This window comes from Triturus cristatus, chromosome 2_1, assembly GCF_964204655.1.
Source record: "Triturus cristatus chromosome 2_1, aTriCri1.1, whole genome shotgun sequence".
Classification (NCBI taxonomy): domain Eukaryota; kingdom Metazoa; phylum Chordata; class Amphibia; order Caudata; family Salamandridae; genus Triturus; species Triturus cristatus.
In genome coordinates, this window is record NC_140581.1 from 497,582,169 (window position 1) to 497,607,958 (window position 25,790).

At 44.9% G+C, this 25,790-nt stretch overlaps 1 protein-coding gene across 4 annotated transcripts in view; it reads right to left on the reverse strand.

Moving 5' to 3' along the window:
* BDP1 (BDP1 general transcription factor IIIB subunit) overlaps positions 1-25,790 on the reverse strand; it is a 1,439,438-nt gene that overhangs the window by 193,740 nt on the left and 1,219,908 nt on the right. For all 4 annotated transcript variants that reach the window (XM_085632357.1, XM_085632359.1, XM_085632358.1 and 1 more), the window contains one exon: positions 1,771-1,963. In XM_085632357.1, the coding sequence (XP_085488483.1) occupies positions 1,771-1,963 (193 nt within the window). The remainder of the gene's footprint in view (positions 1-1,770; positions 1,964-25,790) is intronic.

The following is a 25,790-nucleotide window of genomic DNA, read 5'->3' on the forward strand; positions in this document are numbered from 1 at the left end:
ATGTTTTAAACAACTTGTAAACAAGACTGTGAAAAAACTATCCATACTAGAAGATAAGGCGGCTCTCACCGAAAGGGCCCACGGAGGGTTTGTCGTGCAGAGCTATGTCGTCTTCTCCGTAATTCTATCTAGGCGCAGGATTCAACAGGAGGAAGAAAGAAAAATACCTTAATTTTCGAATGGGCATTCTACCATCCCTGCTGCATCTTTCCCCCCCTAAAAACAATCTGAAGTCCAGACTATATGCTCTTATGTGGGGAAGCTGATGAGAGTGTATTACACTTACTGTGCATCTGCAGAGCACTGCAAGATGAACGGCGGCAGCTATTGAAGCCCATCTTTCTAAGCGGGGGGATAAGAACCTGCAGACAAGCAGTGAAGGGATGCCTTGGAGGTGGAGACGTACGGTTATTGTGTCGCTTTCTACGGTTTATGGAAGCGGCAGGTAAAGTGTTTTTTGCATTAAGTGGCCAGCAATCCTCATCACTGCGACCAAAAGACTCTGCTAGTCCCACCTGCCAATGAGCATCATTTATTCAGCTCAACTGCCATTCTGAAGATAGATGTTGGAGCACAACACGCATCAGAATTACACCACTGTTGCTGTTCTTAAACCATCCGAACATTGAACATTCTTCAGTATTACCCCATTGTTGATGCTTCCAAAATATCAGACAATTGTGTATAGTTGTCCCCTAAAAGAGGCCCAAATATTGGCTTTTTTTAGTCTTCATGATCCATGGCCCTTTCTTAATTCTTTTTAGCTACCTCAAATGACAGTATCAGTAGACCTCTTGGAAAGCTGTGTGTACAAAGAATGGTCAACAGACTCTGCCACTTCACGGCATCTGACAAAAATTTACCGATTACTGTACCAATTATTTTTATACAATGAACTAATGTTTTATGATATGTTCTTTCGATTTTTAACGATTAATGTTTTATAATATGCTCTTTCCATGTTTAATCATGAACTTTTGCTGCTATACTATTTTAAATGGAAATTGTAAAGGTTTTTATTAACCAAACAATAAATCATTACTTACTTAAACTGATATTTAAATCAGGCCATATATCCAGTCATGTTCTGTAACCCCAATTTTCAATATATGCTTTATGTGACAGGACCTGTGGATTCAATCCACTTTTAGAAGGCTCTTAAACCACGTTAGCTATTTGAGTAAAATACCTCAAAAGAGAACCACACCAGGTAAAATGGTACTAGTAACACCTACAGGTTAAGGGATCCCAGGGTCACCATACACACTAATTCCCCACAGTGAGGAGGATCTTGGAGTTCGAATCACAATGGGGATTCAGCATTATGTATAAAATGGTTTAAAGATTAAGAATAACTTATTTTAGCCACTGATGAGGGCTTTAATGAGGAAAACAGACACAGTGGCAATTCCCTTATTTGTACCAGCAACTATTCTGAGCCATAATCTTGCTTGCCCCAATACTACTTTCCTCCAACATCCCAGTTAGGCTATACTGACTTGATCAAAGATTGTAAAACGTGGCACTGGACACAGGGTACATTATGTCAGAGTAGTTTAGTTTACTTGCCCTAATGGCGAGGAGTTGGGGGGAAGAGTGTGGAGTTAAAAAAAATATAGAAAGCTTTTAGTTCTAGAGGCAACTAGGTGCAGGTCACCTACACTGATGAGGATTGACGAGAAAAAGGACTGGTGTTGGATTAATCTAATTTTGATGCTTGATCCATCAGTACTAAGAAAACCAAAACTTTCAGACCAATCAGCTGCCTACCTTGAAGCTTGAGTTACACCACACAGGTCGGTGTCAGCAGGAGCTAGGAGGACTGCAGCTGGTAACACATCTTGTAAAATCAAAGGAGTAGTTTCTTCATGGTATTCATCAACAGAAGGAGATGGGATTTCTACCAAAGTTAAAATAATAGTCTGCTCTTCCACAGAACTTCCACTTGAATTGAGATTTATGGCTGAAAAATAAAACAGTGCCGTTTACATCAAGCATAGCATCCCTTCCAAAACTTTTATTGAACGGGAAAATTAAACTGCAAGATTAAATGTTACATATCAAAATTGTAGGCACAGGAAAGTTAATCGATTTGCCAAGCATTTCAAGATTTTCATTTAAGTGCTAAGGCCAGCATTAGATCCCAGGCCCTTAGTATAAAAATCTCCATTTATCCACAAGGACAAAAAATACCTGCTTGTAGATCACAGCTGTGAATGGAAGAACACTAGCAATCAAGAGGTCCCCCATCCCCTACTGATAGAACACCACCACTAGCCACCCCACTAGCAAAATAAAACACTACCCTCAAATCTACCCTGCATAACTACAGAGTAGCAAAACAACCTGTAAACTGCTGACCTGATTCCCTCAAACAATCTACACCTGAACTCCTGGCTCAAAATCTCATTGAATGTATCCTCTCAACCAGTGCTGTGTCTGCTATCTCACTGAATACACTAATCAAACAAAAAGATCTAACAAGATAGCAGTAGGTAAGCAGTTATACTTTAAAACTCCAGAAAACCTGACAATTTAAATACAAATGATTGTTTTTCTTGCTTGACTACTACTATTAAGCTTCATGTCGTATCAAACACCAGGCAATGACAACATTTTGCACAATAATTGATAAAACGTTTCACTCCATTGTTAATCAACTCACACATCTTCCTTGATGGTTATAATATCCTAGTACAAAACAGTCTCAAAGGCTCCTCCATGGTCCCTGGTATTATGAAAACAAACCGGATCAAAATTGAAACTCACCACTTCCTTATGAACTCCTGTCTCCAATCTTTCAAAATTGTCACCACTGGACAGCACAGGATATTCAGTTTTGAGTAAGAGACATAAAGTACACTGATAAATCTAAGCAAGAGCTTGAGGTCACTGCCCTACTACATTTCAATCTTCCAGATAAGGAGAACAACACGCTCACAGTGCAGTGGAACAAAGAAATGACACAGATTACGGACAGCTTTACTCTACAAAGGCAAAATATTGGCACACTGATTCCCTAAAGAACTGAAAGAGGATAGAACAATCTTCAGTTCATGCTAACATATTTAGTGATAGAAAGCTCTGTGCCAAAGTTGGTGCAATTTTGAGTTTCAAGAATCAAGTATAAAAACTAATCTTCATAGCAACATTTACCTATATAAAAAGTGAGACTGACCAAGCAAAACATATGTCTGAAAATACTTTTTGAGAACATGAAACAATCCAAAATTCCAAAATCACAAGCGATCACCAACATTTCCAAAGAAAGAGAGGAGGAATTCTGCTTCATCCTTTAGAGAAGGGGAAGAAGATAGATCTCTCCCACACACTCCGCTTGAAATTCCAGATCTGCAACTCCATCGCACAAAAAGCTAAGGCCACACAGTCCACTTTTTTCAAAAAGTCACTTCAGTAGAACTGTTCAGCACAACTGCCAACAATAAACATTCCTCACAATTCTCTTAACTCATTCTTATCTCTCTCCTTAAGTAAATTAACTCCACTGTAACTCCCCATTGAATTACCCTAATTAGTACTTCGCTGTCCCAAGGAACAGTCTCAGAATCCCTAAAAATACTCCAAATAAGTTGTTCTTTCTAAAAAGAAACACTGAAAAGATCCTGCAAATAGGAATTATTTCAACCCGAATTATCATTTTCCCTGATAGGCCACAGTCTTATAGAGGTACATGGAGTCCCAGCTTAATCATTACACTTAGAAAAATTATCTACTAGATGAGCTCTAGGAAGGCTTAAGATGTTGCGATAGCATGGAGGCTGCACCTTCAAAATTAGACTAAGGGGTGTCCCTACTCGTTATGCTGCTTGACTTATCAACTGCATTTGGCACAGGAGCCATGCATCTCTGGAAAGTCCTCAAAGAGGGAATCAAGACTAAATGTGGCAGTCCTCAGCTGGTTCTTCTCTTGGGAAACTGTATTTTTTGCCTTCAATGGCGCCCTCAGGGCAGCACTTCCTGACAATGCAAAATTACAATATTTTAATCATTTTGGAACTACATTGGGAATTTGGAACTTTCCCAAAATATTCCAGAATTATAGCTAAAATATACACTGTCTCCAGGACATTTTGGGGAAATATGTACTTTTCCCAAATATTCAAGAAGTAGAATAGTACATTTGTCTTCAGCATCCAAAACACCCTCTGCTGCCCTGAGAGTGCAACCTAGACAAGAAACTCAAATACACTTGGAAAACTGGAGGCAATGCATACAAAATGTCTACTTCCTTTTCTAAACCGGGGGATGATGCAAGAGGCTTGTTCTTTCACCTATCCTTTTCCAATTCTATCTGGGGCTACTTTACATTCTCAGTAGCTCTAAAGTCTTCTATCACATTTACAAAGATGACACCAAGATGTAGCAGACAATCCACCTCAAGGATGCTGAATTCATGGCTAGAATCCTTGAGGATAAACATTCATGTCACATCAAAACCTAAAGCTAAATCTGCTTCAAGCATAACCCTTCCTGTTATCCCCTTGTAACTCACATATGGCTTAACTCACTTATGGTGTTAAACTGAAACAAATCTCAAGAGATGGGGACTAGAGACTAAAGCGGTACATTAACCTAGCTCCCAAGAACAAGTATATAGTACACAAGAGGGTAGCTGTTCCTAAAGAGATAACAAAATACAGGTAGGAAAAAACAAAAAGATACTTGGGGGGAGGCTTTCTTATTAGGAAGTGATGCCCTTACACACCTGCGAAGGTGTCATGCTTCATCATTGGGCGTTTTTGCTCCTCGTAGAGTCAGCACTGCAATACCCCAAGGGCCCGCGAGAGGGCTCTTTGGCGGAGATCTTTTAAAGTAAAAACACCATGAGGGTGAGTGCAAGTGTGTGGAGCGGGTGAACCTGTGGGTTAAAAATACTACAGAGGTACCCGAAGGGTGACATTTATTCCTGGGTCCCCCTGGTAAGGTTAAACGCAAAAGCTAAACTGTTACTTCCCAGCACAATTTAGTCGTAAGTGCAAGTGGTGTGGGTCTGGTGGACATGTTTCACACCCTATTGGTCCAGAAGGGATTCATGGCATTTCATCAGGACCGAGGGGTAGTATAGTAAAAAATAAATATTTGTCCCTAACCAAGTTAAGGAATAGGAGAGTCGGTGTAGGTATCTATAGATTACCAACCTGTACACTCGTAAAAGTGAGAGTGGTAACATTGGTGAAGGATAAACCTTTGTGGTGAATAACCTAAAAAAATATTTTTTCAAAAATGTGTGCCCCTTAGGTCAGAGCAGGTGCTTGCATCTAGCTTGCAGCATGAGATAGTTCTTTCTGTGGTGGTTAATATCGTCACCTACCCCTACGCCTGCTCACCTGGAAGGCGGGACCTGTGGGGTATTGCAGCATCAACCCCACAAGGAGCAAAAACGCCCAATGATGAAGTATGACACCTTTGCAGGTGTGTGAGGGCATCACTTCCTAGTAAGGAAGCCGCCCCCTACCCCCCATAGTATCTTTTTGTTTTTACCTACATTTATTTTGTTATCTATTTAGAAACTGCTACCCTTTTGTGTACTATATACTTGTTAAACCGAAGCCCCTCAATTGTGGGGTACACTAAACCTCACTCTCCAAATACACATCAACGCAATGCCAAAGAGTGAGTAATCTGAACTTATTCTCCTTTTGAGAAAATCAAACCTTTTACTTATGTACATTTCAAACTTATTACTGAACTCCTCAGACTGTTGAGAGTGGATAATAGGAAACACTATGTGCAAGAATTCAAAAATTACACCTACCTTTCGTTAAAGCAACCTTTTAAAAAGCTGCCAAACTGGCCACAGGGACAATCATTTGAACTCCCTCTCCCTGTTCTGGTCTCACTAAAGTGGCTCCCTGAGTAAGTGAAGAGCATTTTTAAAATAGCACGTATCACATATAAAGGCATGTTTTTATGAATCCCAACTATTTTTTACCCACAACACATCATCACAAAGGGAAAACCGAGACAAATACCAACTTGGTAAAACAGAGAATGGAAAAACTCCCAAATAGTTCATCTTTGGAAGTGAGCCTAGGGTGTGGGACGCTAATCCCACCAGACATAAAGATGACTGCCTCTGATACTTGAAAAAAAGCTGAGGGCAGCTGTTTCAATGTAACTTTTAAATAAAATTTAATTTCTAAAATGGATACTGTAAGTGGCAATGATCCCCATGTATGCTATTCACTAGTACTATTCTGTTTACTCGAATTGAATGTCTTTTTTATTTGTGAGTTTTACTTGAATTTTATGTCTTTTTTATTTGTGAGGTTTTTACAGCGCGAACCAGAACCGACAGGTCAGCACAGCGCTTTATATGGAAGCAATAGTATATATGATACGCAACACCTATCAGTTGATGACACAAAACGACAACATTTCTAAGTGGGAGAACTCAAGGGGTACTCCACAGTGGCACATATCACCAGTATGTCTTTGTTAGTGGGCTCCTGGTAGACTGATATCATGGTTCAAACACTTTATAAAGTAGCATACCGGAAAAACTAGTGTTTTGTAGAGTATGTCCGATCAAATGTCTAGGCAATCATTTGAGCATTTTTCATCATGCTTTAGTTTCCAGCTGACAGTGTAGTTAAAGTAATAGCATTTTGAAATCTCTCTTGTATATATTTTCAGACAATCCTTCTGATGGGGTGGGATGAAATTCCACACTCTAAGACCACTCTCTGAAGATAAGTTACTTACCTATCGCAATGCTCTTTCTTTTGCATACCTAAAGTGTAGATTCCTCACTTTTCGAATCCTTCCAAGTGCCGAAGTGAAAAAGGAAATGTTTCCTGCAATAGCTCCCATGTGCTCACAGGTGGAGTGTAGGCAGCTGGCTCTTTATAGGATATACCACAACAGGGTAAATCGTGTCCAAGGGTTACCTCACACGTGGACAGGGGCTTGCTCTAGCAATCCCAAGGAGCTCATTTAGGGGGTAGTGTAGGAGGAGTGTTAAGACATCTGTAAATACACACAATAGTCAATAAATGATGCACATGACTCAATAAGGAGATACACACCAATTTATCAAAATAACATGTATGTTTATATAGGTTTAGATTCAATATGATCAGGTAAGTACGTTTTTCAAGAGGAATACATGTGCACTTAAAGTCGACAGTGCATTTTTCAGAAGCTTCAATGTTATCCTATGGGAGGAAAAACAAGTACGACATTCAGGTACAGTACAGCGACTTATAACACCAATCTCCGTGACTTGAGGTGAGTATCGGGCAAGGTCAAAGGCAACACCAGCAGGTCACCTCCAGCAGCACTAGGGCAGCCGGGTGCAATATAGCGTCGGGAGCCCAATGTCAGTCAATGGGGATTGCTCTACGGGGAAATAAGCTGCAGGTTTGGGCTGGGAGGCTAGTCGGGTTAACCCAAGCAAAGGGCTCAAGTCTTGCAATGCTAGGGGACTTGGGGACACCAGTGGGCCTCTTCTCCTCAGGCTGGGGCAGCAGAGTGCAGAGAGTCTTTGAGGTGCCGGATTTCTTCTTCTGGGAGCATTCCCGGTTGAGGGGGCCTGCAACAGAGGCTGCAGGCGACATAGGGGCGTTTACGAGGGGTGAAACCAAAGTGAACTCTGTCTCTTGAGGGCTTCAAGACCAGGCTGACACCGTTGACCCACTTTAACACAGGCTGGGGATGCAGTGAGGCTTGGAAGCATCAGGTTTTGGCCGTTCCGGAGTCCTCACGGTTCTTCTTGGGGTGCCTGCAGGATGCAGAGGTGCAGTTCCACTGCTTCAAGGGAGTTCTTGAGTTTTTATTGAAAGCAGGCAGCCCTCCCAAGCTTTGGAGGCAGGATAGCTGCAGGACGAGTCATCTTTGGCCCAGGTTCGACGGGAACAGCAGACAGGCGGGCAGGGATGGTGCCAGGTCAGTCGCTCTTCTTCAGTCTCCTGCTTTTGCGGCTCTTCCGTGTCCTTCTTCGTAGGTCGTGAGGGTTTGATGTTTGGGTGCCAGAGAGTCCCCTAAATACTGAATTTAGGGGTGTTAGGGGAGTATAAGATAGTAGCCAATGGGCTACCTACCCCTGGGGTCACCCCGCTCCCTATATGACCACGTCCTGTGGGAAGTGGGCATAATCCTGTCCCAGATTTTTCTAAGTTTGCCATCACTAATAGGGCTAGTTCCTACAAAGTCTCCCCCACTTCAGGTGTCCCACCTTAAGGGTGGTACTGGCCTGACAGCGGACATGCCTATCAGTCTAGCTAATTTTCACACCTGTACAGGTGCCAAAGAGCTCTGGACAAAAGGACTTGGCTTCCTTTCCTGTGAGAGAAGCCAGATTTGCATACCAAAGGGGGTGGGCTCTTTGAAGCTCCCCTGATTTGGAATGCTAATCTGCAGGTCATTCTGTGGGCGGGAGTGTAATCACCCTCGGCCTGCGCAGACTTGATTTCTGACCTCCCAAGAGCAAAGGCCCTCACCCCTATGGGTCAGAAAATTGACTCTGGTGGCAGACTGGCGAAAACCAGTCAGTGAGCACACCAGTAGCTGGTAGGTTTTCATTGGGCATCTATAAGGTGCCCTCTGCGTGCATGTATTAATAGATGCACCCCTGGTATCAGTGTAGGTTTATTACTACGAGATGTTTGATACCAAACACCCCTAATTTCAGTGAAGCCGTCATGTAGCTGGGGAACTTGCTTTCACCAGTGTCCAGCGCATGTACTTATAATGGCAATAGAGCTGGCCAGCACAGGGCATATCGGCTAGTGCAGATATGTTCTCACATATGTATAGTGCACCCTGCCTTAGGGATGTAAGGCCAGCTGTAGGGGTGACTTACCTATACTGCATGCAGTGTCTGTGGGCATGGCACACAGGGACGTGGGCCATGTTGTGTTTTCACTTTTGTCTGCACTAAGACACGCAGCCCGCACATCAAATACCATGCACAAAGTGGGGGTGACCATGCCTAAAAAGGGGCCCTTCCCTACACGGAGAGATCAGAGTTTGTAACAGCTCGGTTCCATCTCCAGAAATAATGAAATGGATACACTCCTACGCACTGACGTCTGTGTCTTAACCTATTGCTCCCAGACATAGAGCGACTAACGAATTGGGATGTCAAAAGGGTATGCTCTCTAGCCTGTAGCCTGGTAACACATCAGAAGTTGGCTCCACAGAACAGGGATGTGGGTGGATGGTGGAAATCTGTGGTCCACTACAGCGAATGTCACTGAAGGAAAGTAACTTGCTATTTTGATAGGTACTACATAGATTCTTCACCTTTTGAATCAATAGCAAAGTGGAGGGTCGCCTGGTCGCCAGAACAACAATACAGACCTCAGGAGGGAGGTCAAAATCCATCAACTGCCGCCACTCAATCTCCACGCATGGAGGCGCAGAGTTGACCGGTTCGGGTGGAGAGCCCTCCCCTGCTGCTGCGACAGAAGATCCCCCCAAAGGGGCAGCCTGATCGGAGGATCAACACTCATGCTCAGAAGCTCTGGATACCAGACTCTTCTTGCCCAGTCCGGCACCACAGGATGAGTTGGGCCCGGTCGCTCCTGATCTTCTTCAGAACCCTGGGCAGGAGTGGTATGGGCAGAAAGACTTACAACAGGCCTGAGCTGCACTCGCGACGAAACGTGTCGCAGAGCGATAGCCACCTTGGAAACTCCAGCGTGCAGTACTGCTGACATTGCGCATTCTCTTCGGAGGCGAACAAATCTAACCAAGGTTCTCCCCACTGCTGAAGGAGAATATGTGCCACCTCCGACTGGAGACGGTATTTGTGATCCCCTAGGCATCGACGGCTGAGATCGTCTGCCCTGGCGTTCAGAGAACCTGCGAGGTGTTGAACCACCAGGGTTATGCCCTGATGTTCCAGCCACGTCCAGAGACGCATGGCCTCTCGACTAAAAGGGTCCATGACCCCACCCCGCCTTGCTTGTTTGCAGTACCACATGGCGGTGGTGTTGTCCGTGAACACCTGCACCAACTTCCCCTTGACAGAGGGAAGAAATGCTTTCAATGCCAAACGAATCGCTCGGAGCTCCAGCACATTTAGGTGGAAACCCGTCTCCGCCGGAGACCAGTGACCCCTGATCTCCATCTCCCCAAGTGGCCCACCCATCCAAGAAGTGACGCATCCGTCACGATTGTGAGATCCGGTTGGGCAAGGGAGAGAGGTCTGCCGTTGACCCAATCTCTGTTTGTTAACCACCATTGCAGATCCTTCGCAGCTCCTTCCGAGATCTGAACCACGTCGGTGAGATCCCCCCAATGCTGTGCCCATTGGAACTCCAAGTCCCACTGTGCAGCCCGCATGCGCCATCTCACCTGTCTTACACCAACAGGATGCAGGAGGCCATGAGGCCCAACAGCCTCAGAGTCAGCCTCACAGAAATCAAGGATAGAGGCTGAAATATCAGAATCATAACCTGAATAGCCTGGACTAGCTGCTCGGGAGGATAAGCCTGAAACTGCAATGTGTTCAGAACAGCTCCGATGAAAGGGAGCGTCTGAGAAGGAGTCAGGTGTGACTTCGGCACGTTTATAGAGAACCTCAGCGAATGCAGGATGTCCACCACAAAGGTGGGAGACGACGGCCTGGGGTGAGGACGCTTTCAAAAGCCAGTCATCGATTTAGGGGAAGACTGAAACCACCACCATCACCTTGGTGAACACCAGAGGGGCACTGTTAAGGACGAAGGGGAGCACAGTGAACTGAAAGTGCTCGTGGCTTACCTTGAACCGCAGGTAACGCCTGTGGCCCGGCAGGATGGGAATGTGAAAATAGCCATCCTGCAGGTCCAGCGCTACCATTAAGTCTCCTTGGTCTAAGGCAGACCTGAGCCAATGTGAGCATTTTGAATTTCTCCTTTTTGAGGAAGAGATTGACGGTCCGAAGATCCAAAATGGGCCGAAGCCCCTTGTTGTTCTTCAGAATCAGAAAGTAGAGGGAATAACAGCCACTGCCTACTTCTAAAACTAGAACCCTTTCTATAGCTCCTTTGGCCAAAAGAGCCGCAACTTCCTCTTGGAGCAGCTTTAAGTCATCCTCCGCCCGCCATTCCTGAGTTGGCAGAATAGTAGAAGGAAAAAAAGGAAAGGAAGAGAATAGCCCTCCTGGACGATCAGCAAGACCCACTAGTCTGTTGTTATAGATCTCCAGCGGGGGAGATGATGACGAATTCTCCCACACACTGGAGTAGTGTGGTCCTGCAGAATCAGCTTAGGAGTGCTTGGAGGCTGGGGCTGCTGGGGGCTGTGTGGCGGACGACTTTTGACCTCCATTCTGAGGACGGAATGTTCAGCGTCCACGTGCACGCACGGCTTGGGTAGTCTGTGCAGGATGGTGTCTAGGATAGGGCTGATGCGGCCGGAAACCCCTTCTGTTGCCACAAAAGGGGCGAAAGGAAGACTGGCCACGAAGAGTGGACGAGAAGCCCAAGGATCTGGCCATAGCTCGAGAGTCCTTGAACCTGACCAGGGCAGAGTCAGCCTTTAACCCAAAAAGGCGGGTTCCATCAAAGAGCATGTCCGTCAAATTGGCTTGGACATCCCCTGAGAAGCCAGAAGTACGAAGCCAGGCATGGCGCACCTCAAGGCCACTGTCGTTGAAATAGACCTGCCTAGTAGGACTTCCGTAAGTGCCTCATTAAAGGGCAAATGGGGTTGAGGTGGAAGCCCCAGGTTGAAGCACTTCAGTCAGGAGATTAGCCCTGACCTGCACTGAGGACAGTTCCAGTCCAAGGACCTCAGCTACCCTCTTAACCACCATAGCATAGGACGCTCCCTCCTCCGTAGCCACTGTAGGTGGAGAGAGATCGCCAGTGTCTGGGGAAGTATCCAAACCACTGGCTACCCCAAGTTCCCCATACCAGTCCATTGTCTCCTCAGATACATCCTGGTTCTCTAAAGGGTCTCCAGACTCCTCCTATTCCTTTCCTGAGCCTAGCACGTCCACAAAGTGCTCAGGCGACAACATAGAACCCCTGGATTCTGTCGACGTCGGAATCGGCGTCGAACGCCGCCGTTCCGGCTACGTGTCGTCGGGAATGAGGATGGGGCCTGCGCCACCGACACCGAGTTTGGGTTCAACTCTGTGGAAGGTCGTGTTGGTACGACCGGCATCAAACCGGATCCGATATCGGACCCCTGATGCCTCATTGGCGCTGTGGCCGAAGCTGACGTCATCAAACCTGACGGTGCCCCTTCCGACCATGCGGGGCCCAAGACCTCACCGACAGAGTTGTCCTGCTGCAATACGCGGCGCATGGCCTCGTAAAACTCCTTAACTTGAGCAAGAGTCGCTCCGGGTCCCGGAAATGGAGGGAGGCGCGAAGTTGACTCTGGCTCCGCAGAACCGTGCCTAGAGCGTTAGTGCTCCTTACCTCTCACGACGACGGACGCCAGTTGAGGTGAAGATTAAGTCCACTTCGACTTCTTCCTCTTCTTGAGGCTCTTCCCAGAGTGTCCAGATGACCTCGAATGTGAGGAAGAGGACTGAGGGCTCAGAGAGCAATCCCGCAACCTCCTCTTCTTCGAACGGGATCATGACCTCCTTGGAGTCTCGCTCAATGGTGTTGACTGCCGGGCTGCGAGCAACTTCAATGCCCGCTCCCTCCAGGTCTTCGGAGCCATCGCCCGGTAGTCTGAACACAACTTCGAATCGTGGTCTCGTTCAAGACACCACAGACAAACGCGGTGAGGATCGGTAACCGACATCGTGCGGGAACAAGTCACGCACGGTTTAAAACTGTCTTCCTACCAGACATCCCTCGCACAGGAAGTCGTCATAAATTTCAACAAAAGCCTGCCAAAAAGCCTGTCAAAAAGCGGCAGAGTGGTAGCTCTTCCCGGATCGGCGCTTAACTGGCTGGGAAAGAAAAGAACCGACGCCCGCGCGCCTGGCTGGCGGCTATGTAGGCACCGCGACGTCATAACCAACGACACGCGGAGCAGAATGGAGCCAACCTATGTCGCACGCAAGGGGTATTGCTCAGCAAAAGTTTCCGGATCCAGCCTGAAGCCTGGGAAATTCAAAAGTAAAGAATCTGCAGCTAGAAGTCTCTATCAGATAGAGCACTGTAGCAGGAACACAAAATCCTCTGAGCTCAATCCATGGCAATCACCCGAGGGATGAGCAGCAGAGTAATTAATACCTAAATGAGGCAAGAATATCCCTTATGGTGTAACGAGTCACTCAGAGGGCATTGTGGTAGGAGTTCTAGGCTGCAAAAGGATAAATGGACATTAACTATTCTTGACAGTGGAGAAAAGATCTACTGAGCGCACGCTCCACTGCGGCAAGAAAATTCCCTTAGCCACATCTGGCACTAGATATCACTTGCCAGCGACAAGATGACACTTGCTAAGTTTTTAAGCCACCCATGGGAGTAGACATCATTCGTGATCAGCAAGATGACACCTACTGTGTTTGTCAACACTGAAGTTCCAGGAACCTGCTAGGTGACTGGCCATCTGGGATAACCTGTGTAGATCTAGCCACAGCCTAGCAAAAACAACCACAGGACCCCACCCGCCCTGCCTGTTGCAACATAGAGGCTGCATTGCCCATGAGGATCTGGACTGACTTGGCCCTGACGTAAGACAGAAAGGCCTTAAGGAATAGGTGTATGACACCCAGATGCAGAATGTTGATACGGTGATGCTGCTCCCCCGAAAACCTCTTACTTCTACATCGTTCAGGTGACCTCCAAAGCCCAAAGAAGTTGTTTCCAATTACTATCATGAGCTCTTGATTGAGTAAGAAGACTACTCTGCCTGATGTCAGCTTGCTATCAGTAACAGAGCATTGAATGGCTGTCTTAGGTTGCCACTTAAAATATACAGATGTTATTTAAGAGGCACCCTCCACTGCTTGGCACAAAGAATGAGCTTTGTGGTGCAGAATCCTCACCTTGAGAATCTCTCTGTGTGCCAGACTGGATCTGGAAACTCTTGCAACAGCTCCTGTGTACTGACTGGCGCACTATTAGCCTCAGTAACAACTCCCCCTTGCCACCACATAATGGATTCACCCAGCTTGCTGACGTCAATTGCCTTGTATTTTTCCATGCCCTCAGACATGGAGTGTGGTACACAGAATTGAGTTTGTATTGACAATGTGCAAAAATTAACTTGGGATCTTACTACTGTAGAAAGTCCAATGTACTGAATATGGAGGCAGGGGGACAGGGAGCAATCTGTGATTAGACTTTCCACCAAAATGAGGGTCACTGAAAGTAACTTTCTTTTGATGGATAAATCTACCTGCAGATTCCTCAATGTGCGAAGCAGTTGCAAAGCAGTGCGAAGCAGTTGCAAAGCAGTGCGAAGCAGTTGCAAAGCAGTGTGAAGCAGTTGCAAAGCAGTGCGAAGCAGTTGCAAAGCAATGCCTCCTCCACTGAGGTGGTTCTAAGTAGTGGACTTGCACCAGGAAGTTTGTGATGACAAAGCAAGTAAAAATTACTCTCCTTGCAGACTTGAGATTGGATGCAGTAGTACCGGAAAAGTATAAACAGATGCCCATGTGGCAGATGGCCAGGATAGGAACACCCTAAGTCAATGCTGCAGTGACAGCATTTGCCCTGGTGCAATGAGGTATTAGGCCATTGGGAGGATCTTTTTTGGTCAAGGCATAACATAGTTTGATGCAGAGGACAATCCATTTTGATAAGGTTTCTGGACAGCCTATCCTTTTTTGCAATGGAGAACACAACAAACAATTGACCGTCAATTTGGTACTCCTTAATTTCATCCATATAGAAAATAAGGAAGAACACACCACATGTCAAACCATACAAGCAATCCTCACTTCATTATGCATCATGTGCCTTAAGGTCAATCAATTATGCTAGCTGATGAGACACCTCAATGCCACTAGACTCCAAATACTGTTTCTTAAGATATAATACTCCTGCCTCTAAGTCAACTGTCCCTTTCATAGCCTTTGTCTTCAGCTTTAAGATATGCCATGGTGTTCCATTTAAAACTTTATCCAGGCAATTAAATGAGCCAACATTATTTGCCAATCAGTGACCCACCAGGCATTCAGGTGCTACATCTGTGCAAGGCCTTCCCACATCACCTATACATAGCTCAAATTGTGAGTGGTCCGAGAGGCCACATGCCACCATTTGCATCTCCAAAACTAAATGAAGTTAGGAGATAGCAAGATAAAATTAATTGAAATGTGAGAAAGACTGATGTACAGCAGAACAGAACACTCCACTGGTCGGTTGTTTGCCAAGTGCACCTGACGTCACTCAGCTCCAATGCAGAAGGGTATGACCATCCGTTGGTACTCAATGCCTGTAGTGGGTTTTTTTGGTACTCTTTTTTTGACATTTGTTTTAACATATCATACCACTGCATAGTCATTCAACATACAGCACAAAAATCTATTTCTCTAAGCTATCTGGTCACCGTATTGTACAATCAGCTCACTGAGTGTCTGTGGAGAGGCAGTGTCGGACATATGGCTTTACCATGGGTTGCTTCCTTTCTTCAGGGACGCAGGTTCCAGGTGTATCAAAAACCTCACCATTCGAAAGTGTTCAATCTGCAGCAGGGAGTACTTCAGGGCTCTTTCCTGAGTCCAACCTTAGTTAATTAACATATGCTCGTTCTGGCTAAGATAATTGAATATCATGGGTTCACAGTTATCACCCATGCTGATGACACTTAATTGCTGCAACCATGGCTACTTCTTTGAGGTCATGTTTGGAGGAGGTTGCCGGGTGGATGGAGCAAATCCGTTTAAACCTATATGCCGGGAAGACAGAGGTCTTGAAAAAGATCCTGGATGTACTCCCAAAACAGTGAGGAAAACTGTGCCCAGGCCTTAATTATCTCATGGTTGGAATACTGTAATGTGTTAAATCTGGGGGTGTCACATTATCGCATTATGCGTCTTCAAAGAGTACAGAATGCGGCGGATTGCCCGCTTCTCAGTTTTCTGAAATGTGTCTCCATGGGATCCTCACTTTCCTAAGTTACATTGGCACTCGGTGAAGCAGAGGATCTCGTTTAAGGTGTTGTGCTATTGTTATAAAGCTTTGACAAACAGTAGCCCTTAGTACATACAGCCTTTTATCAAACCCTCTTCTCCACTGAGGTATCTTAGATCCTTGAGGGCAAGTAGGATCTGTATCCCGAAAGTGAGAAGAGTATGCCTTGGTGGCAGCTCTTTTAGCTTTCTAGCTTTGAAACTCGCTGCCTCTAACTATTTGACAGGCCCTTCGGAACCCCTTTCTAGGAAGAGATTTAAAACTTGGCTGTTTAGACAGAACTGTTCTGTTATTTTGGAGTACGTAACACATGGGAGCCTGGATTGCAGCGCTGGGACACTTAGTCTTGAAGTAGCCATGCGCCTTACAAGTTTCACTATTATTACGCGCAAGAGTGCAGGGTCCACATGTATTATGACTCCAACTCAAACAGTTTGGAAACATTTTCTATACGCAATTGCATCAACTAGTCCCATGTAGCCAAGAGTTGTGACTATGTCTGTGTGGAATTGGGTTATATTCTTGAAAGTGCTGAAAATCAGTTCAGAGTTACCTTCTTCTCAATCGACTATAGGTCAAGCTACGTCAATGTGGTTTCAAGGAGTAAAAAACTTTAAACGTAAACGAAAACCTAAAAAACGTATGTGTATGCTTGCCTACTTTTGCGTGTTTCGGAAGGTCCATGTCAAGGTAATTGGAAGGACGTTCAATGCTCCAAGAATTGTGGGGATGCTCATCAGAGCAGTTTCGTCCCTACGAGATAAAAGTGGAAGGTCTAGCAAAGTGTCATCTGCATTTGCAGTATTTTTTAATTAAGTTACATTTTGCCTCTCCACTCACTTTGTGTTGCTCAGTCACCATAGTGTTAGTTAAGAGTGGCACACGTTACTCATTAACAGTCTCTGCTCAGCACAGTTCCCCCCCCCCTACAAGATTTATGTCAACAGCAACCACTGCACAGCTAGTTTGGCAATCAACAACTTGAGCAGAAGGCAATCATTCAGGAACGACCAAAGAGAACACCAAAGGTCCTTAACTAGTTTACCCAGGTATAAATGCTGAACAGTAAAAAGAGGACTCTGTACATTAGTATCGCCACTCCTCTCAAACCTTTGGTGAATTCTGTGTACACTACTGTGGAAAAAACATGCCCAGTCCAACAGATGTTTATTTTAGAGCATCAAATCTCTGATAAGTCACCCCTGGCTTACCGGAGAACCATGAATCATTTTGAATTGCCATTAAATCATTGTACATATGATGTAATTACAGGTGAGCAGTAGTGCCCATGCATGCGAGTGTCAAGCAACAACATAGAAGGCGAAGCAGCTGTGTCCAGGGACATACAAGTAAATGTGTTAATATAATCTTAACAGAACTTACCCATAAACAAGAAGTATCACTCACACAAATCTGAACTTCTCCCCTCAACCTATCACAATCGTGAATAGTTCCCAACCTACCCTCTGCTCTAACCCACAACGAAAAAACTGACACCCTCATGAGATTTTATATAAACGCATATGGTTCTATCGGAATTATTTATGAAACATTTAAACATTTGTGGAGGAGGTATTGATATGATATTTCTATTGTTCAAATCAAATATATTAGATGTACATATGAAGGCCACCACACTCAATGTTAGTTTTGTTCAATTCATTTAAACAACACTATCCTTGATATATCAAAAAAGCTTTTCACACAATCAGGCTGTGCTATGGTAATTGTGGTACATAAAGTTATTGTGAAATGTGAAAAAAATCGACACTTTCTGAATCTCCGGGGCAGTGACATAAAATGTTTCCCGACCCGATGGTAAATAGTCCAAGTTTTCTTTTTAGAGCATAGACCTTTCAACTGGTTCAGGCTGTGGAAACTAATACATCAAAAGGGGTCTTCCTCAGGACCAACATACAAGAGCAAGCCATCCTATACCAATGGCAACTTAAGCATGCCCTAAGAAGTGGCCTCACAACAAACACTACTCATCACCAACTTAGATCGTCACAGAAAAGGTGGGCTCTAAGTAGATGAACGAACCTCCATTACTTTCAATGCGTCCTATCTAAATTGTCATCACAAGACAGAGACCCCAAACTAGTTCTTCCGGCCGCACAGGAATTCGTTTGGGGTCACTGTCTTTGCGATCTGACCATTTAAATAGGATGCATTGGAAGTAATGTAGATGTTGGTTCATCTACTGAGAGCCCACCGGTTCTGTGACTATCTAAACTGGTGACTAGTAATGATTGTTGCGAGGCTACCTGTTGGGGCATGCTTAAGTTACCACTAATCTAGACTGGATTGCTTTTGTTTTTTGATACATCAACAACAGTATTGTTTAAATGAATTGATGAAAACTAACATTGGTCTTCATATTTACATTTTTGATTTGAACAATTGAGAGATCTGATTAATACTATCTCTACAAATGTTTACATGTTTCATAAATAATTCCGACAGAACTATTGGTGTTTATACTAAGGGTTTTCCCATCAGTAAATATTGTTACATTCTATGAAAGGGTTGCTTGTGTACATCTCCTAAAAGAAAAACAAAAAAAAGAAAGATAAGATTCACATCATGTTAGTGTGGAACGATTATAAGGTATCATCAGCTTAAGCAGGCAATAATGTCCTCCTCCACATCATTACAGCACAAAACACAGAGCAGAATGATCACACTGTGGAATCTAGAGAACACACTGTAACCTAGGGTTCCTATGTGACTACAGGGTCTTCTGCAGGATGGGTTCCCAGTTCAGAATCATCAACGCCAAGTTTACCATTAGTGGTCTGCAAGCTATCCACTTTCTTCACAAATGTATTTGCGCACCAGCACCAATGCCTTCCACCCTTAACTTCTTCGGATACTGCAGCCAGTGTATGCCCAAGGTTCTACAGCATTTTATATTTAGACGGTAAAAGTATTACATCTTTGCATTCGGTTACGTGCTGCATCAGAAGATTTCAAAAATTTTATTTGAAGAGTAATGTCAGCTTCGCTGGATATAGAATCAAACAGTTTAGCTTCATGGCTTTAAGATATTTTTCTACATCTTCAAATGGCTTCTCTTGTTTCTCGAAATGACTTGCATAGTCTGGGAAGATCATAACGTGCAACAATTTACAGGATAAGTGGTCTAATCAATATTTAGCCTTTCGTGTATTGGCTCTGTATATGCAGTTGAGGGTTTAGCAATGCGTGTTCTTGGTGGAGCCCGAGATGGAGCCTTGCTGGTAGGGCCCAATGAAGCTGCTGTCTACAAAGCAGCTGGAAATCAATCGTTTGTCTGGGGTAAGAAAGTCTGTAAGGAATGTTTTACCTCCAGGATTGCAGACAGGTTCAGTTTGCTCTGTATGGCCCTACCATTGACGTGGCCATCAACCATTTGTTCCAGGGTGCTCAGGGGTCATTCAAAATGCATGGCCCTATACTGAAGTACACAGACTATACCTTCAAATGAATCGATTTGGCTCTCTAACACCATTATCCTACTGACTGTATTAAGGAGGTCTTGTCCAATTGGCATCTACAGCTGGTTCTCCTATCTTTGCTCTCCAGGGAGGTTTAGGTGTTGTCAATCGAGAATAGTATAGTTTCCAAAAATGATCTAATCCAAATGGGCCACCAGCTGAACTCGGGCCACCAGATGCATGTTTATTGGTAAGGATGAACTGCCTCAGTGAACATAACTCACTTGCTTTGATTTGACATTTACCCCCACCAAAACCTCCCCTTGTGCTCCATCATAACACATTAGCGGAGGAGAACAGAGGGCAGCCAGTTTGAACTCTGCCCAGGTAGGTCCAGGCAATATCACCAGTGAATAAGTAGCACCATTTGAAAATTATGAAGCACAGTGTGGTACTGTAAATTTCGGAACCATGTTGGTAGCATGGTCCTACCCTGCCGATTTTGGTATCAGCGAACCGCAAATGACTCATGCGGTATGTATGAGTGTTTTCGTCATGTTTCACCGATGAATTCACCCTGTATACGATACTACATATCGAACCCTCGGGTTCCATTTTAGAACGGTAACCATGCTGTGGTTGCCCTCACATAGGCAGTTGTTTAAGGCCATGTCTTGGCCTAAAGGACACGCACACCTTCTGTGCCTTCTTGTTGACCCGTGCAAACCCGACTCCACGGCCCGAGGTCAGTCCTGTTCGGCCGGTTCCTTTTACTGCGGCCAAATGAGATTAGCACCAGGGCTTGACACACCATAAAGTCGTTCTTCCCACACGAACCCTGACTAATCTTTCACACCTGACTCTGTTTCCTAATTTATGGCTTGTTTTACGAGTAGGAGGTGTCCGTTTTATTGGGGTCTGCTGATATCTGATGAGGGTTCTGAGCCTCGCTGGGTAAATAGTTATGTGCTGACCGAGCTGAAATGTGGGATTATCATCATGACTATGCTCTTTCTTTGAAGCGAAAATATGTGAACGACCACTTGTAAAATAGGGGCGGTGTTGCCCAGAGCGTAATATTCTGTATATAAGAAAAGACTGGTTTTTGGTTTGGGGCAGTCTCCTGAGAACATACATCGTGTTGTACTTCTCGGATACCTGTGATTGGTCTGCAGCCAATAAACACGATCTTTGACTTCACCTAGAAGGCTCTGTGTTTCTGTGGTCTGAAACAGGAAGAACTCGAAGTCTTCGGGTGTGTCCCTGGCACCGCTGGGTTGGTTTTAAAAAACCCAGTACTTCAGTTGGTGCCCAACGTGGGGCGATTTCAGCGCTACCGGTCCAAGCCAGAGGTTCGTGAGGAGCTTCGTGTGAAAATTCTGGAGGAAGGCCGCCACTTCATCGACCCCTGCATATCGACGTGGTCCGAAAGTCTTTACTGCGAGGTTCTCCGCGTCCCGACGGCTACAAAGGACTGCTGCCCTGACTATCGCCCTGTTTTGGACCCTTGATGATTTGGTAGAGTGAAACGATTTAACGAGTCTTCTGGGGACGTCATCGATACCTCAGTTAAGTATAAGTGGAGCGTCTCCCAGTTCTTAGTTTGGTATCCCTTTGGGATCGCTTTGATTTGGAACTTGCAAGTGCCAAAGCCAAAGGACTCGTGTATTCACGAGACTATCGTATTCAATAATCCTTTGAAGTTTGAAACTAGACTAGTGAGCGACGATGCCTGGTTCTAGTATATTTGGAAATTTGTTTTGTTTGGGTTGTAATAGGGACTCCCGATTAGAGGATTCGTGTCCGGTTCCTCCAATTGGAACTCCAACGTATGAGCTTTATGTGAAACATGGCGTGGGCCCCATTGCGTATAATGAAGTATGGATCCGATACACCAGGAAGGATGGTGTTTTACAATGGCCCCAAAATGGTAGTTTTGACACAGAAATCCTAGATAACTTAGAAGTTAAATTATTTAAAAAGAAAGCCCGGCCGGCGATGTTTGATTCTTTCCGCCTATGGCAAAAGGAAGCCAAACAGAAAGAAATTAAATTAGCGAAGAAAAATAAAAGAGAGAAAGGTATGTCAATAATGCAAGCAGCCTTACAGTTTAAAGATAATGAAGAAGAACAAATGAATGAACAGCTGCACAGGCAACGTAAACTAGTGATTGATAAATGCTACCCAGCTTTGCCGCCCCTTCAGCAAGATGCGTCAAAAGAAAAGGAGAAAGATCCCCTAATATCACATTTGCTGAGTTCGCCACCCCCATATGCGCAGAGTGCTACAGCGCCTCCGCAGCCTTTAAATGTACAGCCGCCAGTTAATTTGCCGCAAGCTTTCCCGCAGCCGCCAGCTCCTCCTCATCCGGCTCCTATGCCCACGGCGCAGCCCTCTCAAGGGCCGCCGGTTTCGCTTCCTATCTCTTCTGCGCTTCCTGCGACTTTTCCTAGTACATCAGCTGCCTCCCTCGGCACTCTTCCTGATACGACCCCTGTACCTGTATCTGCACCCGTTTTTCTTCCCTCTGTCTTTCCCCCTGTTCTTGCCTCAACTTCTCCTTCTACACGACAACGAATAGCTAGTGCGGTCACTAGTTTTATATCGCCTCTCTTTGGGTCATCTAGTACGACCCCTGGTTCACAGCGTAAGCAGTTGCATAGTCAGCTGCCTGGTTCTGGAGAGAAAGAAGTATTAGACCGCATGGCACGTAGATGGATTGTTTATCCTTCAAGATATGATGTAGAGTCTGTTGTAAATGTTTTTCATCAATGGGAAGCACCAAAACAGAGATACGTTTTTGAGAAAATGTGTGAATTCCTCTGTGAGGAATTGGAAGATCATGGTTTAGACTTAAGCCCGCAGGAATTGTGTCATGTACGGTTTGAATTTGGAAAAGGTACGATTGTGGGTCCCGATGTTGAGAAAGCAGTTGCGACATAATTGTCTTTTAGGATCGAGGGTCCTTCTCAGTCGCTGTTTGAACATGACTCCTCTGATAGGAAGGTTAAACAATACCCTATGAGAGAAGTCCCTCCAGTATGGAAGGACGCTGTTGCAGCTGATGCCGCTCTAGGTATCGCTGCTATGCCAGCTCATTTCCAGGGTGTTTGGGTACATGTTCCTTGGAAGCGATCAGAAGTTTTAGCCCTTAAGCTGACATTGCCTGACCCCCGTAAAAACCCAGCAGGATATTATAAGGAGTTATCACAGACTGCAGAATCGTGTGTCATGAATCTCGCTGACATAGACATGTTGTTCGGGAATGTTGTTCCGCAGCCTTTATGGGGGTTGATTCGTAATACAGATCATGCTGCAGAACTAGGTGGCACATGGGCTAATATCACTGCTACAGACACTAGACAAGTTGGTGGTGCGAAACCTGAGCCCTTAGTAGCAGAACTCCCTGGTAGAATTATTACCTACATGAAGACTTTAATGCCAGCGATGCGTGTGAATTGGGATAAATTATCCGCATGCAAACAAAAGAAAGACGAAACAGTGTCTGATTTCTTCACCAGGTTTGAAGAAACATTTATCGACCACAGTGGTCAAGACATGAGTACGGAAGGTGGTCAACGGTTATTTGTTGATAAATTTGTGCATAATTTGCTTCCCGAGTTGTGTAAGAAATTAAAAGATTCAGAGAGTTCTTGGGCTGTTTCCTCATCAGCGCAAATACTGGCTACTGCACAGTATTACGAAAATAGGGATAAAGATGAGAAGGATAGAGCAGACAAGAAAACAAAAGAATTAAAGACGAAGGTTCTTTTACAGCAGGCTTACCCGCCACGTGGAGATCAGAATAACTATAAGTAAGGTCAGAGTAAGTATCAACAACCCCAACAGTTTCAGAGTAACTCGCAAAGGTTCGGGTATTCCCAACCGCGTGTTCCTGTGGGTCCCAATCAGTGTTCGTATTGCAAACAAGAAGGTCATTTTAAGAATAGTTGCCCTATATTGTTGCAGCGCACGAATAATGGTTATGGCGCGAGAGGTAGAAGTGGTCAGCAAGCTCCTAGAGGTAGAGGGCGTGGGAACGTTCCCCAGAACGCGCGTCCTCTTCCGCCTCAAAATACGATGAATAGTTTTGATCAGCAAGCCAATGTAACTGGTGGGACAGCTCAGTACTATAATAACGACTATTATGCAGAAGATGAAAATGCGGAAGCTAATGATTACTAGGACAGCCATAGACAGAGAGAGGGAGTTGTATCAGTGCCAGTGGACCAGAGTGGACCGTATGTCAAGGTGACTACAGCGGGTGTATCAGAGCCTTTTCTGTTGGATACTGGTGCTGCAAAGAGTTCAATTATGCACTCAAAACTCCCTGGCGCGCCTTTGTCTGGCGAAATAAATGTTTCAGTAGGTTTTTCTGGCGCCCCGGTTAGGAACCCGATCTCTAGTCCTATGCCCCTTTCTGTTGGACCTTGTGAGCTGAAAGCACCCCTTATCCTAACGACAGGATGTGGTGAAAACCTGTTAGGATTGGATTTGTTAAAGAGATTACATGCAACATTATATTGTTCCCCCTCGGGAGTACAACTTACACTGGGTAGGGAAGTGATTTCTCCAATGTATTTGTCGAAGAATAAACTGCCAGCTGAATTGTCGTCTCTTCCGGATGTCCTTTGGGCTACTGGTCCTAACGATGTGGGTCTCTTGGAAATACCGCCATATGTGGTCACTTTGAAAGCCAATGTTAAATTGCCACGCATTCCCCAGTACAAGATCTCTAATGAAGGTGAGAAAGCGTTGTTAGCGATCATTTATGACTTGATTGAAAAGGATGTAATTGAAGAAACAAGAGGCAACGTTTGCAATAGTCCGGTTCTGCCTGTTTTAAAATGTATTGACCCTTCTCAGCCACCTGTGTACAGATTTGTGATCGATCTTAGAGAGGTCAATAAGATAGTTGTGCCACAGTTTCCAGTTGTCCCTGATATAACTGCCTTGTTAACTATGATTCCAGCTTCCGCTGCTTGGTTCTCAGTAATCGATTTGAAGAATGCTTTCTTTAGCATTCCGATTGCAGAGGAAAGCAGGGATATTTTTGGTTTTAGTTTAGGAGGTCGCAGCTTCCGCTTTAAACGCGCTCCACAGGGCTACTGTGAAAGTCCATCAATATACAGTCAGGCTTTAAAAGCGCAGCTTGATACAATTGTTCTACCTAGTGGTGCTACCCTTATTCAGTATGTTGACGATTTACTAATCGCCGCGGATACTGAGGAGATTTGTAAAGAAGCTACATTGTCATTGTTGCGTCATTTGTCTGCCTTTCATCACAAAGTGTCTCTCTCAAAACTGCAATATTGTCGACAAGAAGTGACCTACTTAGGTCATCTCTTGTCGAAGGAGGGAAGGAAACTGACCCCAGAAAGAATTCAGGCCATTGCACAATTGAGCGTGCCAAGAACACAGAGAGAAGTGCGTGCTTTCTTGGGTATTACTTCATACTGTAGGCAATGGATCCCGAGTTTTTCTTTGCTGGCAAAACCTTTGATAGCATTAACATGCAAAGATACACCGAATCCTATCCCATGGTCTGAAGAGTGTCAGAAAAGTTTTTCGGAATTACGTAAGGCATTATGCTCGGCTCCTGTGTTGGGTACCCCCGACTACAGTAAACCTTTTACATTGTATGTTCATGAGAAAGAAGGTTGTGCGTTGTCAGTGCTGACACAGTCTTTTGGAGACAGACAGCGTCCATGCGCGTATTTTTCGTCGACTTTGGATCCAGTAGCTAAGGCATTGCCAAGTTGCTTGAGAGCCACAGCGGCAGCAGCTGTGTCTATTCGACAGTCTGCTGGGTTAGTAATGAATAACACGTTGATCGTGATGGTTCCACACGCAGTGGACACGTTATTAAACAGGACCAAGACACAGCACTTAACTAGTGCTCGATTGTCAGGTTATGAGTTGACACTACTAGCGAGTCATGTGCACATAAAGAGGTGCAATACGTTGAATCCAGCTACATTATTACCGATTTCAGCAGACACAGATGAGATTGAACAGCATGATTGTCTGTTCAGAACAGAAGAAGAAGCAAAAGGGAGAGTGGATCTTAAAGATACTCCCCTGGTTGAGTGTGATGGTACCTTATGGGTGGATGGCTCGTGCTTCAAGCTTCCGAATGGTGATACGACTGCTGCATATGCTGTCACGACTTTGCACACGATTGTTGAAACGGCACGTATACCACATAATTCGGCTCAAGCAGCAGAATTAATTGCACTTACAAGAGCATGCGTGTTGTCGAAAGGAATGAAAGTGAACATATATACTGACAGTCAGTATGCCTTTGGCGTGGCCCATAGTTTTGGGCGCTTGTGGAAAGAACGTGGGTTCCTGACTTTGCATGGAACTA